General features: G+C 42.5%; 1 protein-coding gene across 1 annotated transcript in view; it reads left to right on the top strand.

The window, feature by feature from the left end:
* The window catches only part of LOC311497279 (protein spire homolog 1-like), a 33,132-nt gene extending 13,445 nt beyond the window's left edge, over positions 1-19,687 (top strand). The window contains exons 4-18 of the mRNA XM_084557521.1: positions 1,395-1,520; positions 5,515-5,586; positions 5,875-6,039; positions 6,549-6,635; positions 7,067-7,196; positions 10,971-11,021; positions 11,958-12,121; positions 12,233-12,326; positions 12,524-12,666; positions 13,052-13,282; positions 15,002-15,139; positions 15,314-15,384; positions 15,516-15,543; positions 16,059-16,354; positions 17,209-19,687. Coding sequence (XP_084413647.1) covers positions 1,395-1,520; positions 5,515-5,586; positions 5,875-6,039; positions 6,549-6,635; positions 7,067-7,196; positions 10,971-11,021; positions 11,958-12,121; positions 12,233-12,326; positions 12,524-12,666; positions 13,052-13,282; positions 15,002-15,139; positions 15,314-15,384; positions 15,516-15,543; positions 16,059-16,354; positions 17,209-17,464 — 2,052 coding nt within the window. The 3' untranslated portion in view covers positions 17,465-19,687. The remainder of the gene's footprint in view (positions 1-1,394; positions 1,521-5,514; positions 5,587-5,874; positions 6,040-6,548; positions 6,636-7,066; positions 7,197-10,970; positions 11,022-11,957; positions 12,122-12,232; positions 12,327-12,523; positions 12,667-13,051; positions 13,283-15,001; positions 15,140-15,313; positions 15,385-15,515; positions 15,544-16,058; positions 16,355-17,208) is intronic.
* Positions 19,688-22,939: the final 3,252 nt, after the last annotated feature.

The raw sequence follows: 22,939 nt of genomic DNA, 5'->3' as shown, positions 1-22,939 counted from the left end.
GACTTCAAACTAAGACTCCAAAGTTAAACCTGCAAGTGAAAGCTGTCGAACCCAACTCTCGGCTCTGCACAGTGCAATTTAGCATCTCTTAGCTCGCTGTTTCGGTTATTGTTTGGTTGACCAAGACCACAGTTGAGTGAATTGCTAACTTACTGTAAGTAGAAGTACCAATTCCACCATCAACATTTATTCCTTTGCCAGTTTAAGTCAAACGTTTAACATTCAAATGAGGTGAAGGCCTCGCATGCAGACAGTCGAGATGATTTGGCCGCAGCTGGCTCCGGTGGTCCCGCCACTTTCCTGCCCAGGTGAGCCTGACCAGAGTGACAGAGGGAGAGAGAGTGCAGGGAAAGAGAGAACAAAAACAAGGCACATGATGCACTGGAAACCCAGGACATCTAAGCATTTTAATGCTTTAGACAGTAAGCTAAAATGGATGTAGAGTTCTTGAGGAGGGATTCCAGGAACAGATTAAATCAGAGAGGGTATCTGTTCAAGAAAATGGGAAAAATTAAAATTAAAAAAGTTAAACACGGCCCTGAACAGAGAGATTACAACCACCGTGCAGTCAGGCTGCCAGACTGACTCATCCTTGCTGGGAGCTGTGCATCTCTTTTGTCCACTGGAGCACAGAGTCACTGTGTCAGTCCTCACATTACCTCCCACTGTTTACATAATGGCTGGACTGGTGGCTAGCTAGCTGTCGGTTTAAATTCTCTGTACGTGTCCTGTCAGGCCATTCACCCCCCTCAGTTTACCTTTTGTCCTACTGTACTGGACGACAGTGTTTAATGCTTTTTGATCTAGAGCCACACTTATTTCATCATTTTCTGCCATTCCCACACTTGTGGCAGGATGTGTTCAGGCCAAAGTTTATCAAGAGACGGTTGTCTGGTATATTCTGCGTTTAGTGAAATTTGTGCATTCTGGACAAATGGATGCCAAGAGCATGCCAAGCATTGCCCTAAGGTACCTTCTGTTCCTCTGAGAGAAACAAGGACGTATTCTGTTATCACAGTGCGTGTGTGTGTAACAGCAGTGTGGCTGACCTCAGGCAGAGCTGTCTTGCGAATTGTGTTCATCGGTCTATTACAGTTGTTTAAAAATGTTTTGAGGGTTTTGTGCAAAGTTGGAGAGTTCCCTTCAGTCAGTTTGACATTTAAAACTTAGATAACATACAGCTAGATGTGTTAACTGAAATTTATCAGTGTGCTATATCATGTCAATTGCAGCAGTTTGATAGCTATTAAAATAGACATAAAAAGTTTCCAGTCTAAAACCCTGAAACTTCCTGTAGACATTTTAAGCTTTAACGATTTTACACATGTAAACATTTTCTGTTAATGATAAATCCATCGGTGTAAACTGTTTATGCATCGCTCTCTCCTTTGTAGCTGTGCACAGCTCATCTTCCCAGTCTGTCAGATGCACCCAGTCACTACCAGGCAGTGTGTCGGGCTCTCTACACAGAAACCAGGGAGCTACGCACGTTCCTGGAGAAGATCAAGAGTGCCAAAGAGGTTTGTTCTTATCACCATTGTCGCAGCTGAGAGCTCATAAAACATTTAACGTGACATTAGATGTGTTGTGGTTACACATTATGCAGCTGGAATGGGGACTTGTTTTGTGAGCATGGTGAATACATAAACTCTTGCTTTATCAAAGCAGTCTTAAACGTCCTACCTCTAATGAAAGGGTAAAGGATGATCACTGGCTTTCACATTGCCTATAAAAGACACTGCGAGACATCACTTAGTAGATTTAACCCAGTAACCTTATGTTCTCCACACACCCGACTAACCAGCATGGCTATCACTCTCTCTGGGATCAGTATTTTAAATGCTCATTGTCATTTTTTGCAAGAATATTCAAAGGTTGTGAAGCGAGCAGCCACACAAGACACCATATTTAAATGAGCCATCTTTCCTGTCTGGGTAATAAGCCATCAGTTATGCAGGATTTGAGCATGTAATAGGCATGGACACGGCAGAGAGACAGACAAACGCTCGAAGACAGCAGCCAGACTGAGGTTATCAGGCGAAGGAGGCAGTCAACTGATGCAGAAAGGCATCCGTGGTAATGGCTGTGGGTAAAGAAATGAATGGAACGTATGAGTGCACATCCTATATAACTCACGCTGTGACATAACGCACACAAGAACGGTGACCTTAATATAGTGTGAATTTAGGGCATGGTTTGAGGTCGGAAAATATGTATGCATTATATTTATGGAGGTAGGGTAGCCTAATGGTTTGAGTGAGATTTTCTAACCTGGAATATCTACAGTTTCCACATGAAAGGAAGGACAAAACCCTAGCCATCAGCAGCAGTCTTCGTTACCAGTGTTGTAATGTCCTCACAGTCTGAGGGGGCCGTGCAACGTCTGGATGACATGCCATGCCCTTGCACCCTACTGCCAGACAGGTTAAAGTGGACCACTGTGAAAGTCAGACACAGATGACAATACCTGTAGACAGTACCTGGTTGTAGTTGCTGTCTGTGGCATTATATTTTTTTACGACTTCTATTCATGCCACTCAGGATTAGTGCTCCCCTTGAGTGTGTTATAGGTTCGGAGCCTGCTGTAGGTCATGTGTGAGTACGTAAGCAGAGGGGTGGCAGCTGATTAGGAGTTTTGCACGATCACAATGCAACGCTGTGTACTTGATGAAAAGGTGGGAGGTATGAATATGAGCTGATAATGTGACTCCTTAACCTGGTGCATTATTGACTCGTCTCTCTGTTCCTTTAAACACAAAGCCATGCCTTGTTGCCTGCACAGGCTCTCTAATTTATATTCTTCTACCCATTCATTAAGCGCTGGAGTCATTTTGGACTTTGCTTTCCCCTTAGGAGCGTTTTGGAGCCCAGCTGTGGGTTGGAACATTTTCCTTGAGGAGTGTGTGTGTGTCCTGCTATGCACTACTGCTGCTGCCCTTTTAGTGTGTGTAATGCATCTGAGTGAATAGAGGGGATTTGGTTGGTTACATAACTCGCTGGTAGGAGAGAAACGACTCATATTGCAGGGCACAGAAGGCTGAAAAAGCAAGTTTAGAAATAGCAAAGTTTACTGTAGTAATTGTAGTGTTTGAAAGCACTTCATAAATCATAAGCACGAATGTATTGTGCAATATGTAGATGATACTATAGAAAGTCAGGAATATCAAATAACTGCAAAACTAAGCTGTGTTTGGTGCTAATTAGACGTGCCAACTAAATTAAGATGACGATAGAACCTGCTAAACCTCGTCTTAGCTTTGTTGTTGAGCATGTAAGTATGTTGACTTTACAATGATACTTTCCCACATGCAAATATCTGTGCAAATCTACATCCAAGTTGTAATTATAATGAGAAAAGTCAGGTTTTTCAAAGCCTTAAAGTACAGAGCAGTAGCAAGCAATCGTGTCTCATGTTAAGCTAACCTTTAAATGCTGAATTTTAATACAATAGTAAAGTAGTAATAGTGGTTTAGCTGAGAAATGTATTTAGTATTTGTTTTTTTTATTTTGTTAGTGCTACTTGGGTCTTCTTAGTGCTAGCTAGCTTATAGTTTTTTTGTGGCTAAAACGAAAGTTGTAAGACAGCTGTAAAGAGTAATAAGCTGAGAACTGGCGGCGGCCATCTTGAATTGTGCAATAACATTGAACACTCACGTCATCAACATGGGAATGTTTCCAGTCCATCCCTTCATGACAGGAACAAGGCATTTAGCATTTAGCTAATGCACAGTCTCAGAGAGCTGCTAGTTGGTGCTAATCTTTTTCAATTTTTACAGTGACACAAAAACAATTGTTGTGAAACAAACTTCGCACTTGCATATCACTTGCAACGAAAATCAGTGAACATTTTTAATCGTCTTACATATTCATGCCCACATGGATGCATTTATAGAGTGTGAGAAGGACGTGTCTGTCTCTGAATCTTTTTGCTATGTGTTGCGTGTCTTTCATGTTTCTCTTTCATGTTGTTGTGACATTCTGCCTGTGTGTGTGTTTTGTGTGTCCACTGCATGTGTGCATGTGACACCCCAGAGTCTCCCTCTCTTTGATAGAGCTGTCCCACAGAGGATTCATCTTCATCCATCCATCGTTAACCAGCCATCGCTGCCAAAGACTTCCTTTGTCTATTTACAAAGACGCCTCCCGCTGCTGGAAATTCACAGAAAAACAGCTGAATTACTAGCGAATCACAGACGACAACAACCGTGGCTCCTGTTTGCTCACGGATAAGTGCCTCTTGTCGGCTGTTGACAGAGAAAATGAATTAAATGAACAGACAGACAGCAGAACGACCGAGGCTGCACATGCAAGTGGAAATTACCCTCATTATTTATGCGGCTTTACAGCAGCAAGAACACTGGTCCTGTCCATTTGAGGGTCACTTTGCGCGGTTTAATAAAATTCAGTTTGTGCAGATAATACTACTCAGTCAAGCTTTTGAAATGGAAATATGTGGCTTTAATGCGATCTGGAGTCGGGCTGCTCCCCCTAATGAGATAATGGAGTTTAAAAGATCTCTTTATGCCATTTACAGGCTAGATTAGCAGTGTTTTAATTTACTGGGCTGTCACAAATCATTAGGCACTACAGCTTCTACTTTGTGACACAGAAACACTATACGTATACACTGCAGGCATGCTGACTTATGACGCAACAAAATGCATTGTGTTGTGAGTGGTATTATGCAACACGTCAATTGAGACAGCTGTTCCCTGGCTGGATGATTCCTTGTGGCTTGAGGGTTTTAACTCCACAGTCAGATGGGCAGAGTCCCGTGACAGTCTTATCGAACATTCCTCTGCCGTGACGTGACGAGAACGGTCTTACCACAAATATTAACCGGCGGGAACACATTTTCTGTCTGCCCGCCACTTTAAAATACTCATGTACTTTCTGCTGCATGTGGTTGCATCCTCTCTGCATCTCACTTTCCCTCTTTCCACTTTCCTGTTGTTACATCATATTGCTGTTAATGAATCCTCACAATAAATATTAGCAGTGATTTACACGGTAGAAACTTATTTATTTAAACATGCAACATTTTTCATTATTTATTTTTGTTCCTATAATTCAGTGTCAACATTTGAGCTATCACATCTCTCTCTGAGTCATCCATCTTTCCTGACTGCACTGTATGAATGAGCACATTTGCAGCACTTTGTTTAAAGACTCCTGTCTTGTTCAAGCACCTTTGTGACATTTTTGAACAAATCATGAACTTTGTCCCATGTCTGTATGTTTTTAAACAATTTTTATGCTGCTGTGATTTTGAAGATACATAGTTTTATGATGATTGTGACTGGAAGTTGCATCACAGGTTAAAACCTTCTGACTGAATCGTGTCTCCAGAGTCAAAGTAATGTCATTCTCTTCAACAAGGCTAATACAATGTCAGTCCAAACTAGAGACAGAGATGTGACTTGGTTTGTCGACATTTTTCAGTGTTTTCTTCTCGACATCTTCTTCATGCTGTTTTTCTGATTTCCTCTATGTTTTGTTCTTCCGTTCCGCCAGAACCTCCGTAAGATGGAGCAGACATCGGAGGATTCTTCCCGAGACCTGAACGAGCTACAGAATGCTGACTGGGTACGTGGCCTCCAGCCTCATCTCCTCATTTTGCCTTATAAAAGAGACTACAAGGGGTACAGGGGTAAATCTGTCCCCTTCAATGACAGAGATCCTACATAAGTGCATGTTCACATAAAAGAAAAAACTATATGAATGCATGTACCACTCAAAATAGGCAGTAAAGGCAGTAATAGGCAGAAGTTAGCTTCCAAAATGGAATAATGATTCATACTGACAGGGTTGTGGTATTTTCTGCTTCTACATTGTGGTCCTGTTCCCGTGTTCACCCTGCGCTTCTTCCATCAGGCTCGATTTTGGGTTCAGGTGATGAGGGACCTTCGTGACGGAGTCAAGCTAAAGAAGGTGCAGGAGCGTCAGTACAACCCCCTGCCCATCGAGTACCAGCTCACGCCCTACGAGATGCTCATGGACGACATCAGGTCCAAACGCTACAAACTGCGCAAAGTCATGGTCAGTGTCCGGAAAATGTATCGCAGCAGGTTGCATATGATAACCAGTTCAGTGGGAAGATTAGAATCAGGTAGTAATGGTGCATGCTTGGAAAGCAAGTTTGATTAAAAAATTAAAAAGCTGAGGTTTGTTTCAGGTGTATATTTTTAGTGGTTTCTTACTGGTGATGGAACGTGTGTACAAGCATTTAGTTTGGCACTTTTGATGCTGCAGTAGTCCCACGAAACATCATGTAAAAGAGCGCCATGGCAAGTCGCTCTGGATTAATCACAGCCACATGGGTTCCATGGTAACTAAATGCTATTTGACGCGAACACGCTGAAAAGGGTCCAAGTACAAGTTCAGTGTGCAATAAGTATGATGAATAAAATCAAACAGCTTGCCCAATACTGTTATAACATACCTGGTGTCATCTTAGACCTTCCTTGTTTCTCCAATAAATAAATGAACAAACTGGATTTCTGATTTAATTATTATTTTTTTGTTTTTAATTTGTTCTCTCGCTTCAGGTCAATGGAGATATCCCACCAAGGTTAAAGAAAAGTGCTCATGAAGTTATCCTTGAGTTTATCAGGTCCAGACCGCCGCTCAATCCCGTGAGTGCAAATAAATATTATGGACTTAAAACACTGCAAACGTCCTTGTCTTTTTGCAGCTGAAGTTCAATAAACATTCTGACAGAACAGCGATACCCTGCATTTGTAAGCTTGTCACGCCTTGAAGCAAGGCAGAATTTGATTGTGAGCCATTGTCAGTTGTATCATATACTCTTTAGTTTGAGGTCTATGACTTTGTCTTGGCAAAAAAAAAAAAGAAGATCCTTTCAGATAGTGCACTGTAAATTCAGAGAACTGCTGAGTTCATCAGTTCTCTGTCGATATAAATCTTGCAGCAGGTTTTACAGCTTCATCTCTAAGTAAATCAGGTGAACAGATTTAGAAACAGAGAGGAGCAGGACAGCATGCTACAACCCTATTCGTCAGTGTCCATCCTCTCTCCCTGTCCCCCCGTAATTAACCTGTGCTAGGTGTCAGCTCGTAAGCTGAAGCCACAGACTCAGCTTCCTCCAACGCTTCACGAGCGGATCCTGGAGGAGATCAAATCCGAGAGGAAACTTCGCCCGGTGTCGCCCGACATGGTCCGCAGGGGCAGGCTGGGTAAGGAAACCCATCCACTTTGTCGCCACATATTCTTGTTATTTTTCTACTGTTGTCGCACACGTGCCTACAAACATACTTCACTCTGAAACACACTGTTAAAACTGAAGTATGGAGCTGATGCTTGCACCACAAAGTCACATTAGAAATATGTACTCGCTAAACGCCACTACACTATTTGTTTGTGCCTTTGCTGTTTGCTGTCGTAGCTGATGCTGCCTAACTTTTCATATTTGTGTTGCAACTAATACCTATTATTGTTTGGTTGTTTGCAATAGAGTGAAAGTTGTACACAATAATAATGCTAAGTGTCTGCAATTCTATTAAGTCTAACAGTACTAAAACCAGTTCTGTGTTTGGATGTCATAATCTGTCACCACTGGCTGGGGCTTATTTGAAATCCTATTATCTCCCGTCATGAAAGTGGTAAAATGTTTGTGACCCAGAGACCCGATAATAAGCATGCTACATCCCTGGAATAATTTGCCAAGTACAAGCGGATTACTTCCTCTTGTATGTGTTTAGTCTTGCCTTAATTCTACCTACTAATCACAAGCAGTAACCGTCCCATGCCATGATTGTTTCTCGTTGCAGTAATTCGGCCACTTAGCATGTCTTTCAGTTTTGATGCGTCAGGTAAAGTCTCCCTCGCTGCTATACCTGGCTTTCCATCTCTTTCTGTTGTCCGCCTGTTGTGGCTGCTCATCTGCGCTTTCAGCTCTCTGACACACACACACACACACACACAGAAACACACACATTTCATGTCATGCTTCAGTGTTCGGTGATTGTTGGCTTTGGTCTGTGGAGGTGAAACTTGAAGATGCGGGACACTGGTCAGTAGGAGGACGCTGATGAGCACAGCTTACAGTAGAAAACCGAAAGCAGCAATAATTATATGTGGCTCAGTATTTTCGGTTCGGATATATGACTGAATAAATTCACAAAGTCCAGTTTATGCTGCCTGCTTAGTGCCAACAGACGAAGTTAGTGACCACCTAGTGATTACCTAACCTGGGTTATTCATTAAGGTCATTATCTCTGTGATTTATTAACAACTTTTGATAAAATTGTGATAATACGGATGTCAATTTGTTGTTCTGCTTCCTACCAAGTAGCCTAGAAATGATTCTATACGACCTTGTATGGTTTGCATATTTTCAAGTGAATACTAACTTGAGTTTTATGCACACCGTCTGTACTGACTGAAAGAAGAAAATATGGATTAGAGCACTTTTAATGCTAGTTTTGTGCCAAAACAAAGATTAACATCAGTTTGGCACATTCTCTATACTAAATGTAATGTCTGTCGTACCGTCCCTCCGCTGTGGCTTTGCCTCAAATGCATTTACACACAGAGTAAGAACTATATCAGTCTGTTCTTAAATGTCAAATGCAATTAGCAAACAGCTGTTTAATCTTGACAGTGTGCTAGATGGTAATGTTTGCTATAAAACATTACTCATCAGAATAAAAACTAGTCTCCTTTTTTTTCTATTTTGCCAACACATATCAAGCAGACGGATATTATCACAGTGGCACAGGCAAGTTATGTTGCACGCACACTGCCTGTGGTTGCTGTCACAAGAAGGAATCCTACTCTGTCGTGAAGTGAAAGATTAAACTCATCGACAGGAATTAATTGCCAGTGACGGCTTAAATGTTGTAGCATTATCCAGTGAACTTCACATCTTTCTTTTGAGGACATCGTATTGGTGTTATAATCCCACTGATTGCGGTCTCAGCAAAACGTATCACCTTTGCTGTAATCCCTTAAATAAAGTGCTGTAATGGGAATCTCAAAGTGTGCTGCCAGCCATCTACTCACTGAATGAAAAGGAACAGCCAAACTGCCACCCCAGTGTCTCCAGGAATCATCGTCAAAAGAGTCTTTCATGTGCCACAGTGACTTTGCAGGATTCAAATAGGGGTTTAGGCGGGTCAGTGTGCACGGCACTGGACGCTCACAGTAAAACTCACAGTCTGACGCGGGCAGCAGTGCGACGTGTTCAGCATTAATGATCCAGGTTTGATTGAGGTGAAGAGGAAGCACCGCTGAGGTTGGAGAATCTTAATAATGCTGTGCTCTGCTCTCCCTTCTACTGACGCCAGCGTCTCCCATCGCACCACAATCCTTACTCCTTCACAATCCCTCATACACACCGTTGGGACAATTTGTATGTGTGTCGACCTCCCTCCATGATGGATTATGTGGTGTGAGCTCTGTATTTTACGGGGGGATGGTTTATACTCACTGACACTTTAATGAACACGACCAAGGCTTTAATCGGTAACTAGAAAATACTACTTCGAGGAGAAATACACTTTGCAAGATTGAAACTGTCAATTTCAGTGATGAATCATCTGCTCGGTACCATTTGTTGCATGGTTCTGTTCTGAGGTAATGCCTTGTTTTACATGTCATGAAAAACTCATTGGTGTCACGTATAGTAGCAGTAGTAATAAGGGAGGGAGGACCCAAATGCAAGACACTAAGGAGAGGTAGGAGAAGGCAACAAAATGACTAATAAAAACTCAAAAAACTGAATTTAAGGCGCAGGTGAAGACCAAAAACAAAGGATGAAACACGAGGAAAAGTCCAAAGAGGTAACAGGACAGAGGAAATATAACAAACAGCTTGACAGGGGTAACAGATCAGAGGTAGCTAAACAGAGGCAGCAGAACAGACAACTTGACAGCAAACAAAAGGAAAGGCAGGGCTATATATACACATGTGGGCAGAGGGGCTAACGAGACAAAGGTGACACTAATGGGGGCGGAGCACACAAGGACAAACCAATCCAACAATCAAAAGGGGCGGAAACACAGGAAGTAAAAAAGAACTTTATAAAATAAAATCAGGAAACTCTCATTGGGCGAGAGGCGGGGTACACCCTGGACAGTTCGCCAGTTTTTCGCAGAGCTAACACAGAGAGACAGTCACACCTACGCCCAATTCAGAATCACCAGTTAACCTAACAAGCATGTCTTTGGACAGTTGAAGGAAGCCGGAGTTCCTGTAGAGAACCCATGCAGACACGGGGGAACGTGCAAACTCGGGAACACAAAACAGAGTCACAGAAAACACTGAAAATTCAAAACCATGACACACATGATTGTTAATACGTGATCGAGAAGCTGAAATACCTTTTCTAAAAAATACACTTTGGGGAATAGGTTTATTCGCCGTGATGAGCATTAGATGAGAAGGTTAGCTTAGCCTGGCAACAGTGAATGAGGGGGAAGCAATCATACCAGCTTTGAAAACATTAGAAGTTCTCTGTTCTCTTGAATAATTCATGCAAAAAGATTCATGCTAGTTGGATTTGTAAATGTGGACACAACCAACTCTTCCACCTGTTTTCTTCATCAGTTTGTGTGAAGCTAAGCTAATCACTTCCTGGTACTGGTTCTGTCTGCTGCTGATGGGATTTTGTTCAGAATCAAAAAGCAACAAGCCGTTATTCTGACATTTAAAAGGAAATCCTGGAGGAGAGACCTTAGGCATGGAATATGGAACAAGTTTTAAAAAAGCTGTGAAGCGGTGCACATAACAGATACAGCCCACAACTGAAAAATCACACTTCCAAGCTATTTATACGCTCGTGCAACACCTTTATCTGAAAGCTGCTCCTTAAACTAATTGAAAACCAGTATGAAAATGTCACCAAGCAGACTGAAAAACGTATTCAAAACAGGTTCTCTGGACTGCAGGAATATTGAGAGTTGGAATCTACTTGTAGCTTTCCTAATGAAGGAGGTGTCCTCTTTTAGGTTTTGGCAAAACTCGCAGTATGCCACAGGATTTGTTCCGTACAGGAATAGGTAAAGTATGAGCAAAGCTGTGGTTTGGAAAGGCCTCGCTCGCCTTTAACCTTTAACGGCCATGTCTGTCTCCTCCCCCCTGGCTGTAAACTAATGTCCCCCCTGTAGCCCTATACTGGGTAAAACAGTTACATGGTTAAACTGAAAGCCTGTCTTGTAGTCTCTCGTGAATCTAAGGTTGTAGAAAGACCGTGAGTTCTGTTTCGGCGCTGGGAACAGAGCTCCTGTTGAGACGATGAGCTCATGTGGAATGCTTTTCCCACAAAGAAGAGAAGAGACTGAAAAGAGAGCGGTTTCAGGGCTCCCACAGATCCTATCAGCCGCGGTTCTTTATCTGTCTCTTGCAGCGTTTGCATGTCTCCTCTCCTCACACCATCCCTCCCTTCCTCCATTCAAACCCCTTTTTTTGCTGGTTGTCCTTTCGCTTTAACCGTTGGGCCCTCATAGGAATTACAGTTGGAATCGGGCTTCATGGCAGGTTGGTTCTTAATACAGAGGGAGCTTTCTATTTCAAGGACTTAGCTTTCCCTAAAAATATATATGACAGGAGCTGACAGGAGAGAGGAGCTCTTTATTTAGGAGTTCAGTTTGAATATTTCATGAACGAGGCATCCATGCTCTGTGTGTAACACTGGCCTTCTCCGTTGTCTCCCCAACTTAACTGACCCTTCACAACCTCTCTAACCTTCAGATGGATCTCAAACCTCACTCCTCTCCGACAGGATTCATTGCATCCTCTCCAAATGAACTCCCACTGAAAAACAATATGATTTAAGAAGTGCCTATTTCCCCTTTTATGGGGAATGAGATAATCAAGAAATATTCAAAAATACAACCCAGCGAGGATGCAAGGAATCAAAGGAGAGAGTGATTTGGGATTCATCTCAGCTGCTTTTCCTCCCTATATCTGAACGACCGTCTCCTGTGTGACTCTAGATGAGTTTAGCCCATACATGGGCAGGAGAACGTCCAGCACTCTGTCTCTGATCAACGGATCAGCGTCTCCCAGAGCAGAACCCTCCGGATCTCAGTCTGTACCCCAGAGGAAGAGGCTTCTGAAGGCTCCCAGCCTCGCCGAGCTGGACAGCTCCGACTCTGACGTGAGTGTGTTTGTGAATCATTGAGTAATTGCGCATCTCACATGTGCACGGTTAATACTGACTGAAGTGCTTATATATGTATATATATATATATCTATTCCACACATTCAGGATGAGATTGCTGGCCGCAAATCCGCAAGCAGCTCCAGCGTGGCGACATCTTTGATGGATGATACTTCGCCGGAGTGTGCGCTGGGGAAGAAAAGTGAGTCAGGGAATATTTCTAAAACCCTGACACAGCTCACTTGTCTGAACGATGAATTTTAATCCAACAGTTTCATGTTTTCCAGAGTCTTTTTCTTTTTTTGTGGCTGTTGTGAGTAGTCCTTGAGACCTGAATTGAACCGGCTCAATCAGTTCTTTACGGTTAAATTAATTTATTCCTTCTTCTGTGAACAACAGCTCCACCCATGTTCCTCCCCATCTCCTCTACACCTCAGCCAGAGAGGCGTCAGACTCCCCAGAGGAGACACTCTATCGAGAAGGAAACGCCGACCAACGTCCGACCGTTTCTGCCACCGTCCAAACAGAACTCCAAGTCTCTGGTGAGCCACACCCTCATGTATCCTCGTACAAAAATATCGTACATAACCGACATGTGAAGTTTTTTTAGGTCAGTAGATAAAAATATAGCAGTTTTAAAGCCAAATACGTGCTTCACTTGGTCCTCCTCTTCCTGCTTGCTTTCCTCAGTGCTTTCTGAGGGCAGTGCAGGCCTGGTCATTGTGGTCAGATAAATTAATAATACAGAGAAACAAAGGGAGACATAGAGATAGATAAGGAGAGCATCTGGAAAGAAAATTAGGAGGGACTGAAACTAAACACACTGCCCTCTGTCTTATTCTTTTGTGTCGCCTGGCCCCTGATTCCTTCCTACATCCTTTCCCCACACTCAGTATATATGCTTACTGTATCTCTGTCAAACCGCAGGATGGCTTCTATTATTCTGCTTTCCCGCACGCACCTCCACCTTCTCTCATTCAGGTCGGGATGATAGCGACAATTCACTCCCTCCTCCTCCTCCTCTCCACACGCCCTTCTCCCTCCGTTCTCCACCCTTTGCGGAGCTCCCACCCTGTCGAGGCATTTGTGTTGGGGTTGACGAGGGCAGGTTTTGCTCTGTGCAGGGGCGTTTACGTCAGACGGAGAGAGTCAGCCAAGGTTTGCCAGCCTCTCGTCAGTCCGTCCCGACGTCGTAGCTGTAGCTGTAGCTGCCCATCCTCTCATAATGCTGACACCTTCACCTGTCATTCACCTAGAGCAGGCTGTGGTAGAACGAGGACTAGGCTTGTGATCAGTACCATTGCCCTTCATTGCTTTCAATAACAAATTAACACTTGGCACAAGTAGGTAGCTACAGCAAAATTACATGAAAAGCAGCTCTCTGTAGAACAAATGATTTGTTAGATGCATTTATGATGAATTGTTTGATTTCATTGTCTGATTTATTTGATCTGGACCTCTCAAAAATGTTTGTATTTTAATAGTTTTTTATGTGGTTGTCAGTTTGAGGAGTGCAGCTTCATCATTGACAATTTTCTTGCAGATACTTAACAATACACGCATGAACACTTAATGTAGTGACTAGCTTCATACCATTCGGATGAACGCACATTTTTGCACCCCAATAAAATCACTGGGCTTGTTTCCATGCAACCTTATCAATGGGAGGCAGTGAGACCTAGAGTGTATTTCATCATTTCTAGCAGGTTCCTCAATTCAGCTTAGGTTGAACATGGAAGCGGCTTTTTAAGTGCTTTTGTGGCCACCTCAGGATATTAAGCACACCATCGTTTGCAATCTTAAGGAGTTCTCCACGTTGCATACAAATGAAGGCATTTTATCCGCCAACTTGAAGACAGTTGTTGCTCCGTAACTGACTGAATCCACAGTTGTAGATGAGGTCTTGCCAAACGTGTCTTGTAGGGATTTTCATTCATTCATTCATCTTCTGTAACCGCTTGTTCCTGTGAGGGTCATGGGGTCTGCTGGAGTCATCGGGCGAGAGGCGGGGTACACCCTGGACAGGTCGCCAGTCTATCACAGGGCTTGTAGGGATTTTCTCTTCTCTGAAACCTTTTCAAAACCCCTTGCCACTGGGCTCCCCCTTGTGGTGAGGTGAGGTGCAACATGGACAGACCATGCCAAATGTGGTGTCAGTAGGCCACAATGCACAATGTTTATTATTCAGGGCGTTTTTCTCAACCACGGCCCCGGTAGCAAATGCTATGCAGACCAGTAGCAGTCTGGAGACGGTATTTAGGAATCCATAAGTTTGTCAGATGATGGGAAGTTAAAGGAAAACAAGATGGGGATTGACAGAACTACATTATATGGCTCTCATAGACTAGTTTAGGATGTTTTATACATATTGCTGAAGAACTGGTCTGATGTTTCCTCTGTAGTTGGGTGACTGAATTGTTTGTGAATACTGCTGAGTTGTAAATCTAACCTAAAACTATTAAACAACTCAACATTTAATAAACAGAAATGTGGATGCAGGAAAAAACCTTCAGGTAAACCACTGCAATTACAACATTTAGCCTCAACACTATCTCTACAGACCTCAAATGATCACCTTCACCTTTGGCATACCTCTGCTTTCCTTTGGAAACGCTTGCTATGCATATTCCCAAAACTCTGGCATTTGTAGCACTGATGCAAAAGGGGAACGTGTGTATGATCTACTTTATTTATGTGGAAGTAACAAGTCCTGAAACTCTAGTAGCACTGAGAAGATTTTGACTCTCTCGCCGCTTATCTTTTGCTCCCACTGCCCTGAAAGGTGCAGAGGGAGGCCTGCGTACGTGTACTGAAAGAGGAACACTGTGTGTCGAATATGCTGTTGCCTGGGTCACTCACTCTCGTGTGTTGCTGCAGGAGGAGTTCTGTTTCCCCGTGGAGTGTCTCTCTCTGACGGTGGAGGAGGTGATGCACATCAGACAGGTGCTTGTGAAGGCAGAGTTGGAGAAGTTCCAGCAGTACAAAGAAATCTACACTGCAATGAAGAAAGGAAAGGTAACGCAGTTTTACAGCTCGTGTCTCTTGTATCTGTACTGCATCAACGCCCTTAATGAACGAGGAGGGCTGAAGCTTCCTTGAACACACCACAAGGGAAAGAGCATATAATTAATCTTGGTGCATCCTAATAATTTACTCAGTGTCTTTTTTGTGTGTGTGTTTTTATTACAGCTTTGCTTCTGTTGTCGAACCAAAAGGTTTTCCTTTTTCACCTGGTCCTACATCTGCCAGTTCTGCAAAAAGTAAATCCCCTCATGTGGTTATCTTCATCTTTTGCATTAAGCACTATTCTCTATGCATTTAATAACCTTTGACCACTTTATTCATTCATCTCCTCCTCTTCCTGTTTTCTTTCCCCATCTTCTCTTTGCAGGCCTGTGTGTTCACAGTGCTGCAAAAAGGTAAGCCGTGCACAACAAATCAATAGAACTTTTTCCACAGATGACATTTTCCGACTTGTCGCAGCAGGGAAAGCACATGTGAAAATGAATGATGGTTGCGTTCTGAGCCACCATTAACACGCTGTGCTTTCCCTACTGTGACATGGCACTATGTCTGCTGAGAAACAACCAATCAGCTGCCTCGTCCTACCTCGTTTGTTCTGCTAACAACAATCAATAAAATATAGAGAGTAAATTATTCATTGATCCCTGGGGAGAAATCGGGTAGTGTTAGACACTATCCAGGAAATAATTTACAACCATCTTAGCTAAGATACAAAGATCAGAATTTAGGAACATCTTAAAGGAAAAACAGTTGCTGAACAAGTTTCTTGTATATTTTAAATGATGCACCAGACTCTGATACAAGAACATCCTCGCTCTCATGTTATGATGTGAGAACACAATATTTCACAATTAAACATCTATTGCCTCAGTGTTATTCCTCACTATGAAACCTATTCTCTTTCTAACAGATGCGACTGCCATCCAAACCTTACTCCAGTTTGCCCATTTACTCCATTGGCTCGACCAACACTCTTCCCAGGGAGAGAATAAGTGCCATGTCTGCTATAGGGCAAGGGCTGTCCGTGGCCGGAGACCCGGGGCCATCAACAGCGGGAGGAGGCTCTGCTTCCCCCTCTCTGAAAGGAGCAACAAAAGGAGCGTCTAAAGGAGCTGGTAAAGGTTCTGGATCACCAGCAGCAGCCGCTAAATCTGAGAAAACTTCCGGTAGCCCACAGCGCCACGGCATCCAGAAGACCATGTCCAAGTAAGAGCTGCAAACAGCATTATTCACTCTGTGAAATCCCCTCTACTTCCATATCCTTATCATATAACCAGCAAGAAAATCAGGAATGTATCCTTTCACTATTTATAATTATAGTGTTTTTATGAATCACTTTATTTAGTTATGCAAGTTTACACCTGGTAAGCACGTGACACTCTCAAAAACCACAATTCATTCTTTGCACATTCTTATTTATATTTATATTTTGATACTCTGCAGTGGTTGCCCTTTGCAACCAGGGTTGCCTTTGTTCACATGCAATGTACACCGATATGGCATAACTTCATGACCACTGATGGGAGAAGTAAATAACATTGACCATCTTGTGACAATTCAGTGTTTTGCTGAGAAACTTTTGGACCTGGCATTCGTGTGGATGTTACTTGGGCCACCTACCTAGACCAGACCAGGCATCCCCACCCTAGTATATACAGTCAATGCCCCCACCCCATAGCAATGACACTCCTTGATGGCAGCAGCCATCCCCAGCAGGATGCAGCCTGACACAGACACACACACAAAAATGGAACAACTCAAAAAACATGAAGAACAGCACAAGGTGTTGACCTGGCCCCCAAGATCCCAAACTGATCAAGTATCTGTGGGATGATTCACAGAGGCCCCTCCCCTCAACCCATAGGACCCAAGGGCCCTCTCTGATGAGTCAGAACTGTTTTGGTGGCACAAGGGAGATCTGCACAATATTAGGAAGGTGGTCATAATGTTATGCATGATCAGTGTATAGTTTTACAATGTCGCACACTAAAAGCTGTTAATATATAAAATCTGGTTCTGATCGCGTTCAAGCCTAACTCTTGTTGTTTCTTTCCATGTAGGTTTTCAAAGCACGGCTCTTTAAAATCTCACGAAGAACTGGAACTTCCCTCTGAGCTGACGGAGGACTGGGCCACCATGGAGGTGTGCGTGGACTGCAAGAAGTTCATCTGCGACATAATCGCCTCCAGCAAGCACAGTTTGTCACTGGCCACCAAGAGGGCTCGCTTAAAACGCAAGACTCAGTCCTTCTACCTGTCCTCCCCAAAAGGAAGGGAGGAATACCGGCCCTCTGAACGAACAATCAACGAAATCTAAATCTCTTTGCGCCCCGTCTGACTGGCTGCTTCCAGCTCCCTCCAGTGGCACGGTTACACTGGATAGGATTTTAGCGTCTATGCCAACTTGAGTCAAAAAAAGCTATCAGAATGGCTGAGATGAACCTCGGTGGTGGACAGTCTGGTTTTTGTCGTCGTGTCCTGATCATCGTGTAGATCTACTCCAGACAGCACTCAGTAGATCTACCAGTAGAGTAATCGCCGGCCACAGACATTAAACAAAACAGAGGAGAACAAACTAGAAATCAAAGGGGACTGACTTCCCTGTCCTCTGATAGCACAACATGGTGGTCTACCCTAACTCACATTCAAATCAAAGCACAATACAGATGTGTTGTAAACTGAGTGATGCTCAAGAAAATATGTGTGGGTTTTGTATGGGCTATAATTTAGTTTTTTACGTGTGTGTGTGTGTGTGTGCGTGCAGTAAATGATTGTTCGATAAAATGTCACCCTGTTTAAATTTTTTTTTCATTTGTTGTTATTTGGAATGAAACAAAGCATTACCCATATTTTGTGTTCCTCCACAGATTGCACCACAAAAGAGAAAATCACTGGTTATGTACTGTAACCCCAGATGTTATGAGTTTACAGCAGGTGTAGCCCTCCTAGAGTTTATCTTTTTATGCATGTGAAAGTTCAGAAACTGAGCTCTGGTCCCACTAAGCCACTTTTCTTCAATTGACTCATAGAATCTAGGGTTACAATAAATAACCAATTTACTCGTTTGTGCAGGTTACTCCCTCTAAAAGCTGTTAGTGTTGGGATGAGGGTGTCGCATGAGGTCAGTGCCGCCAAAGCTTCACAAGCAGAAAGCAAAAACTGACTCGACTGCATGGAGAGGCAGGACATTACAGCGTGTTTGCCAACAGCCTCAGTGAAGTTTGTGGAGTGAAACCAGCGTGAGCAGGTGCAGCTTGTTTTTTTATGCAGATTAGTGCCAAATAATACCTTCCTTTTCATCTGCACAGCGTGTCACGCAAGGAAAAGTTATTTCCCCTGATGGATATTTGAATCTGCATTTCCAGCAGAGCCCTGTCCACTTCAAATCAGAGACATAAGTAAAGAAAATAAGAAAATACAAGCGTTTTAGGCCCTTTAAAGCACACTGACTATTCATTATAATCATTATTTACTTATGTGCACAGCTGGAATAAAAACATTTTTACCTACAGAATCGTGTCTAGGATGTTTCAGACTTGCCTTGTCGGTGCATATACTTGCTTTTTTTTTATTGTACCTTTTCATTGATCAGTATGTTAACACCTTCACTTTTCTTTACACTAAGTTGTTGACATGTGTTTGTATGTTTGTTTGACTGTGTAAATATCAGTAATAATTAAACGCCTCATGTACAGACAATTAAACCCTGTTCACTGTATAGGCAGCAAAAAAATAAAATACAACACACTGTCCTGCTGTGTAACACATGCACAATTCTTAATATAACGCCTTTATGATTTACCTTTGTCATTCAGAGCCTCACTGGCAGAAACATCTGCCTTCTCACCTGGGTGTTTATTTGATTCTCCTTCACATTCCTCATCTTCCTCCGGATATATTTATGCCTTAAAAGTTGCCTTTTATTCACTCATACGTTGGACGGTCATCTACTGTTACTGTACATACTTTGTTTCAGATGATTTGTTTGTAGATCGGGCGTGTGTTGCATCGACGATGACAGTGCTGACGGCGAGACCGCTGTACATCTGCGTCTCCGAAGGGGGGAACTGTCCCAGTGCACTGTGTTTAGCAGGTCTTAGTGAAGGGAAGGTGTGGAAGTCTGCAGAAAAGAAAAAAAAAAACAAAAAAAAACTCAAAGTGTGACAGACAGCATCATGCATGTACTACAGTGTAGCTTGTACCTTCAGTCTGTATTACCTTCAAGCTATAGCTCCCTGCAGAGAGTGCAGCAAATGATGACTACAACAATAAAATGTAATGCAATACCTGACTACCGACTCGTGTCTTTTGTTTAGAAAATATGCAAAAAGTCTGCAGCTTTTGATGATGGTGAAGGACTGGATTGTAATCTAACATCCAACATTATGTAGTGCCAAATCATAACTAATCGTAATCTCAAGGTAATGCAGTTAGGTCCAGACTTTACACTATTATAGAGAGAAATCCTTCTAAAAAAAAAAAAAGGACGTATAGTGGATTCAGCCGTCCACCAGTGACAAATGACTGAAAAAGGCAGGAAGACAGATGGTTTGCAAGAAGAGTAAAGGAAGATATCAATGTGAAATTGGAAAACCCCTCCCCAAACAGAGACTGAGACATAATCTGCCACCAATTTATAATTTACCGTCTTAACATCAGCCCCCTGAAAGTTTCAACGCTGCACTTTGACGCTGAAGTGTTTGGACATTAATGGCTCCTTAAAGTACCATTCGTTGGGGAAGAAAAAAACAGATAAGAACTGTGTCCTCCAAGGTAAACAGCTGATGTCGACACCAGTCGTGCCAGTTTCTGATGGACAACACCCACAGGTGATAATAAAAATAATAGAACATCAACTCCAGCTTGAACTGAAGAAGCTACTTGGATGAGGGGTGAAACATCCTCAGGAAATTCTACAAGACCCGTTATTTCTTGGAAGAGAATCAGACGAAGTACTGTCCCTGTTGTATTTGAGAGTAAAGGACAGATCCTCGACAAAAACAGTTCCTAACACTAGTACTTTAGGCAAGGCCATCCACAGGAACTACAGATTAATGCTAGATCTTCAGGTTGGTGTGAATTTTCACATTGTGAAAAACTAAAGAGAGAATATGCCTGGTATTCTGGTAGACCAAATTAAGATCTGGATGGATGTGATAATGAGCAGGACAACTGCTGAGCTCGGTGGAAGGAGCCACACACCAGATTCTGACAAAAAGTGGAGGAAGTGAAGAGTATACTGGACACGAGGAAATCCGGGAGTCGCTGTCTCCTGTCACCTATCATTGGGGTTGCTTTGATGCAGTGATACTTGTGAGTGATGCAGATGGTGCCCTGCACTCTGCTGCCTCCTTTTCCTTTAGCTGCAGCAGAAACAGCTGTAGGACGAGAGGGGACTATTATGTAATTGCAGGAGAATTTAATGTTGCATGGAACAAAAAAAAACACATGAACCCTACAGCTGAGTCCTCTGAAGCTGAGGTTTGACCTGAGTACAGGTTTAATTCGTTTGATGTGAGGTGTGAGGTCACTTCAGAGCCACTAGAGGTCAGTGTAAGACTGACGTTAAACTTGCTGTTCATCAGGTATTCATCAAACTGGTGAAAGTAATATACTCTCAGATAAAAATACTCTAAGATAGCTGATAAGATGATAAAGAGTATGTGCAATGCAGAAACAGAGGCAAGTCTCCTTATAGATCCTTATAGATATTTTAAATGTACTGTACAATATACTTTTGATAAGGATGAACAGAATAACTATTTGCATTTGATTTGAACATGACACAGAATTTCACTCCATAACATTTTTCACATTAGTCTGCATTTCATAACATTTTCTACAAAGTAATATTGCATTGCATTTTATGAACTGAAACATACTGTTTATAAGGGATTCATGTAGTCATCTCTGCGTCATGAGTGTATAAGTTTATAATGGAATAAAATAATAAAATAAAGTTATGACATTTTATAGCTGAAAGGCAACACGTCCAGGCCATTGTTCAATGCCATTATTCAGGACCACAAGAGCTGTAAGAGTCTTTTTCTGAAAAGTATTTTTAGCACTTAAGATTATTTACTGAGAACTTGAAAATAGAAGGAAACTTGTAGCATGCATCAACTTAAAAGGTGATGAGATATCAGTGCTGTGTTGAGAAACCTGCTCCCTCCGCCTCGATTTACCCCCCAAAAAACGTGTCCCTGCAGGTTTAATCTTCTTAAGAAGGCCTCTGCTCGGCTGCAATAAATGTGAATAATCCTTTAACCACTGCTGTTAGCGGCAAACAGAACAAAACTAAGCAGATCCTGCCCAAGGGGGAGAAAAATGACTCCGCGCCGAGCAGTGTTTGGAATAACGATTCTGCCCTTTCGTTGTTAACATGACTGTAGCGAAACATGCCAGCGTGAGTACAGGATACAGTTGTAGCGGTGTGCCTGCAGGTGCTGGCGGCCTGCGATAACAGCAGTGTCCTCCAAGTCCCTCTCTCCTCCCACTACACTCTATCTCTTCAGAATCATCTCATCTCGCACCGTCTCCAGCTCCAAGCTTCCAACGTTCGCCTGGCTCTCCCCAAGGGACGTCTGATAAAACGTCCTCAGTCCCTTATCGCCCTCCTTCATCAGTGGAGCTGAAAAAATTCCCTTTTCCTGTCTTCTTATTGTTATCTCAGTGTTCCAAATGGCCTTTAAGTTATAACTTGAGATGCTCTTGATGGGGGACATATGTCCTTATTTAAGCTGAACTGTACTGCGTGCTGGTGTTATGGCCTAAAGAGGAATCATGCTGCTTACACATTTGTATTGTGTGTGATGTTAGACCATGAACTGCAGCTGGCATGCAGTATATTTTGGATGGCTCCTGGTGCAGTGCATCCATAGTGTAGTGTTCCCAGTATGCTTGTCTGTGGTCTCTAAATGCATAAACATGAGTTAACTATTTATTTGCAAATAGCGACACCATCTTACTGGTTACGACAGAATTGCATTGATTGACGTATCGTTATTGCTGAGCTCAAGGAGCAAGTCACGATGAGTCAGACATGTTAGAAATTAATGAGGAAATTTACTGACAGTGCATTTATCCAAACATTTCATAGGAAATTATATTGTTAAAAGTTTGGCGGCCTCAGTAACAAATCAACGAGCTAAAAAGATGCTAAGATGCTTCGTGGAAATAAGCAGATCTTATCGTTTTATTACAATGAATAAGCCCCTTTAACATCGCAAATGTCATTTAATCTACTGTAAATCTAAAAACACTGATGAGTGCCGCTCCTTGAGTTTCTTGGGGCTTTCCTGGGTTAAAGCTAGCTAAATTCTTTTTGTGACGTCTTGTGATTAATTTTTCTTAGCTTTCATTCTTACTGCTTTACTTACTCACTAGACTTATGGTGAAACAGTAATGTGGTGCATCAAGATCAGACAGGGTATGGCCGGCCCCACCTCCCAGTTTAGCTGTAATCTCAAAACTACTGAGTTTGCAGTGAAAATAAATTGAACCAGTTTGAACCTTACATAGTTTAAAGGAGCACTTCTCTGCATTTGCACACATGTAAACAGGCAAAACAGATAAAACTTTTTGGTGGTGGGATGAGACAGAAGTCATGACACTCTGGACTAAGCTGTAAGTTAAGTTGGTTTCATGAAAAAATAATCACATGTGATTTATTTTTTTTTTTTTTTAACCATTGAAACTGCAGTCATGGCATCCTACCCATTCATTTAGACATAGGTCTGGTCTTGTCAGACATAAATGTCGAGCACTGTTACCAAGATGTTCTCCAGTATAA

This window comes from Chelon labrosus (assembly GCF_963514085.1).
Source record: "Chelon labrosus genome assembly, chromosome: 12".
NCBI classification, from domain to species: Eukaryota; Metazoa; Chordata; class Actinopteri; order Mugiliformes; family Mugilidae; genus Chelon; species Chelon labrosus.
The sequence above is the reverse complement of the archived record's forward strand: the minus strand, read 5'-3'. Positions and strand labels throughout refer to the sequence as shown.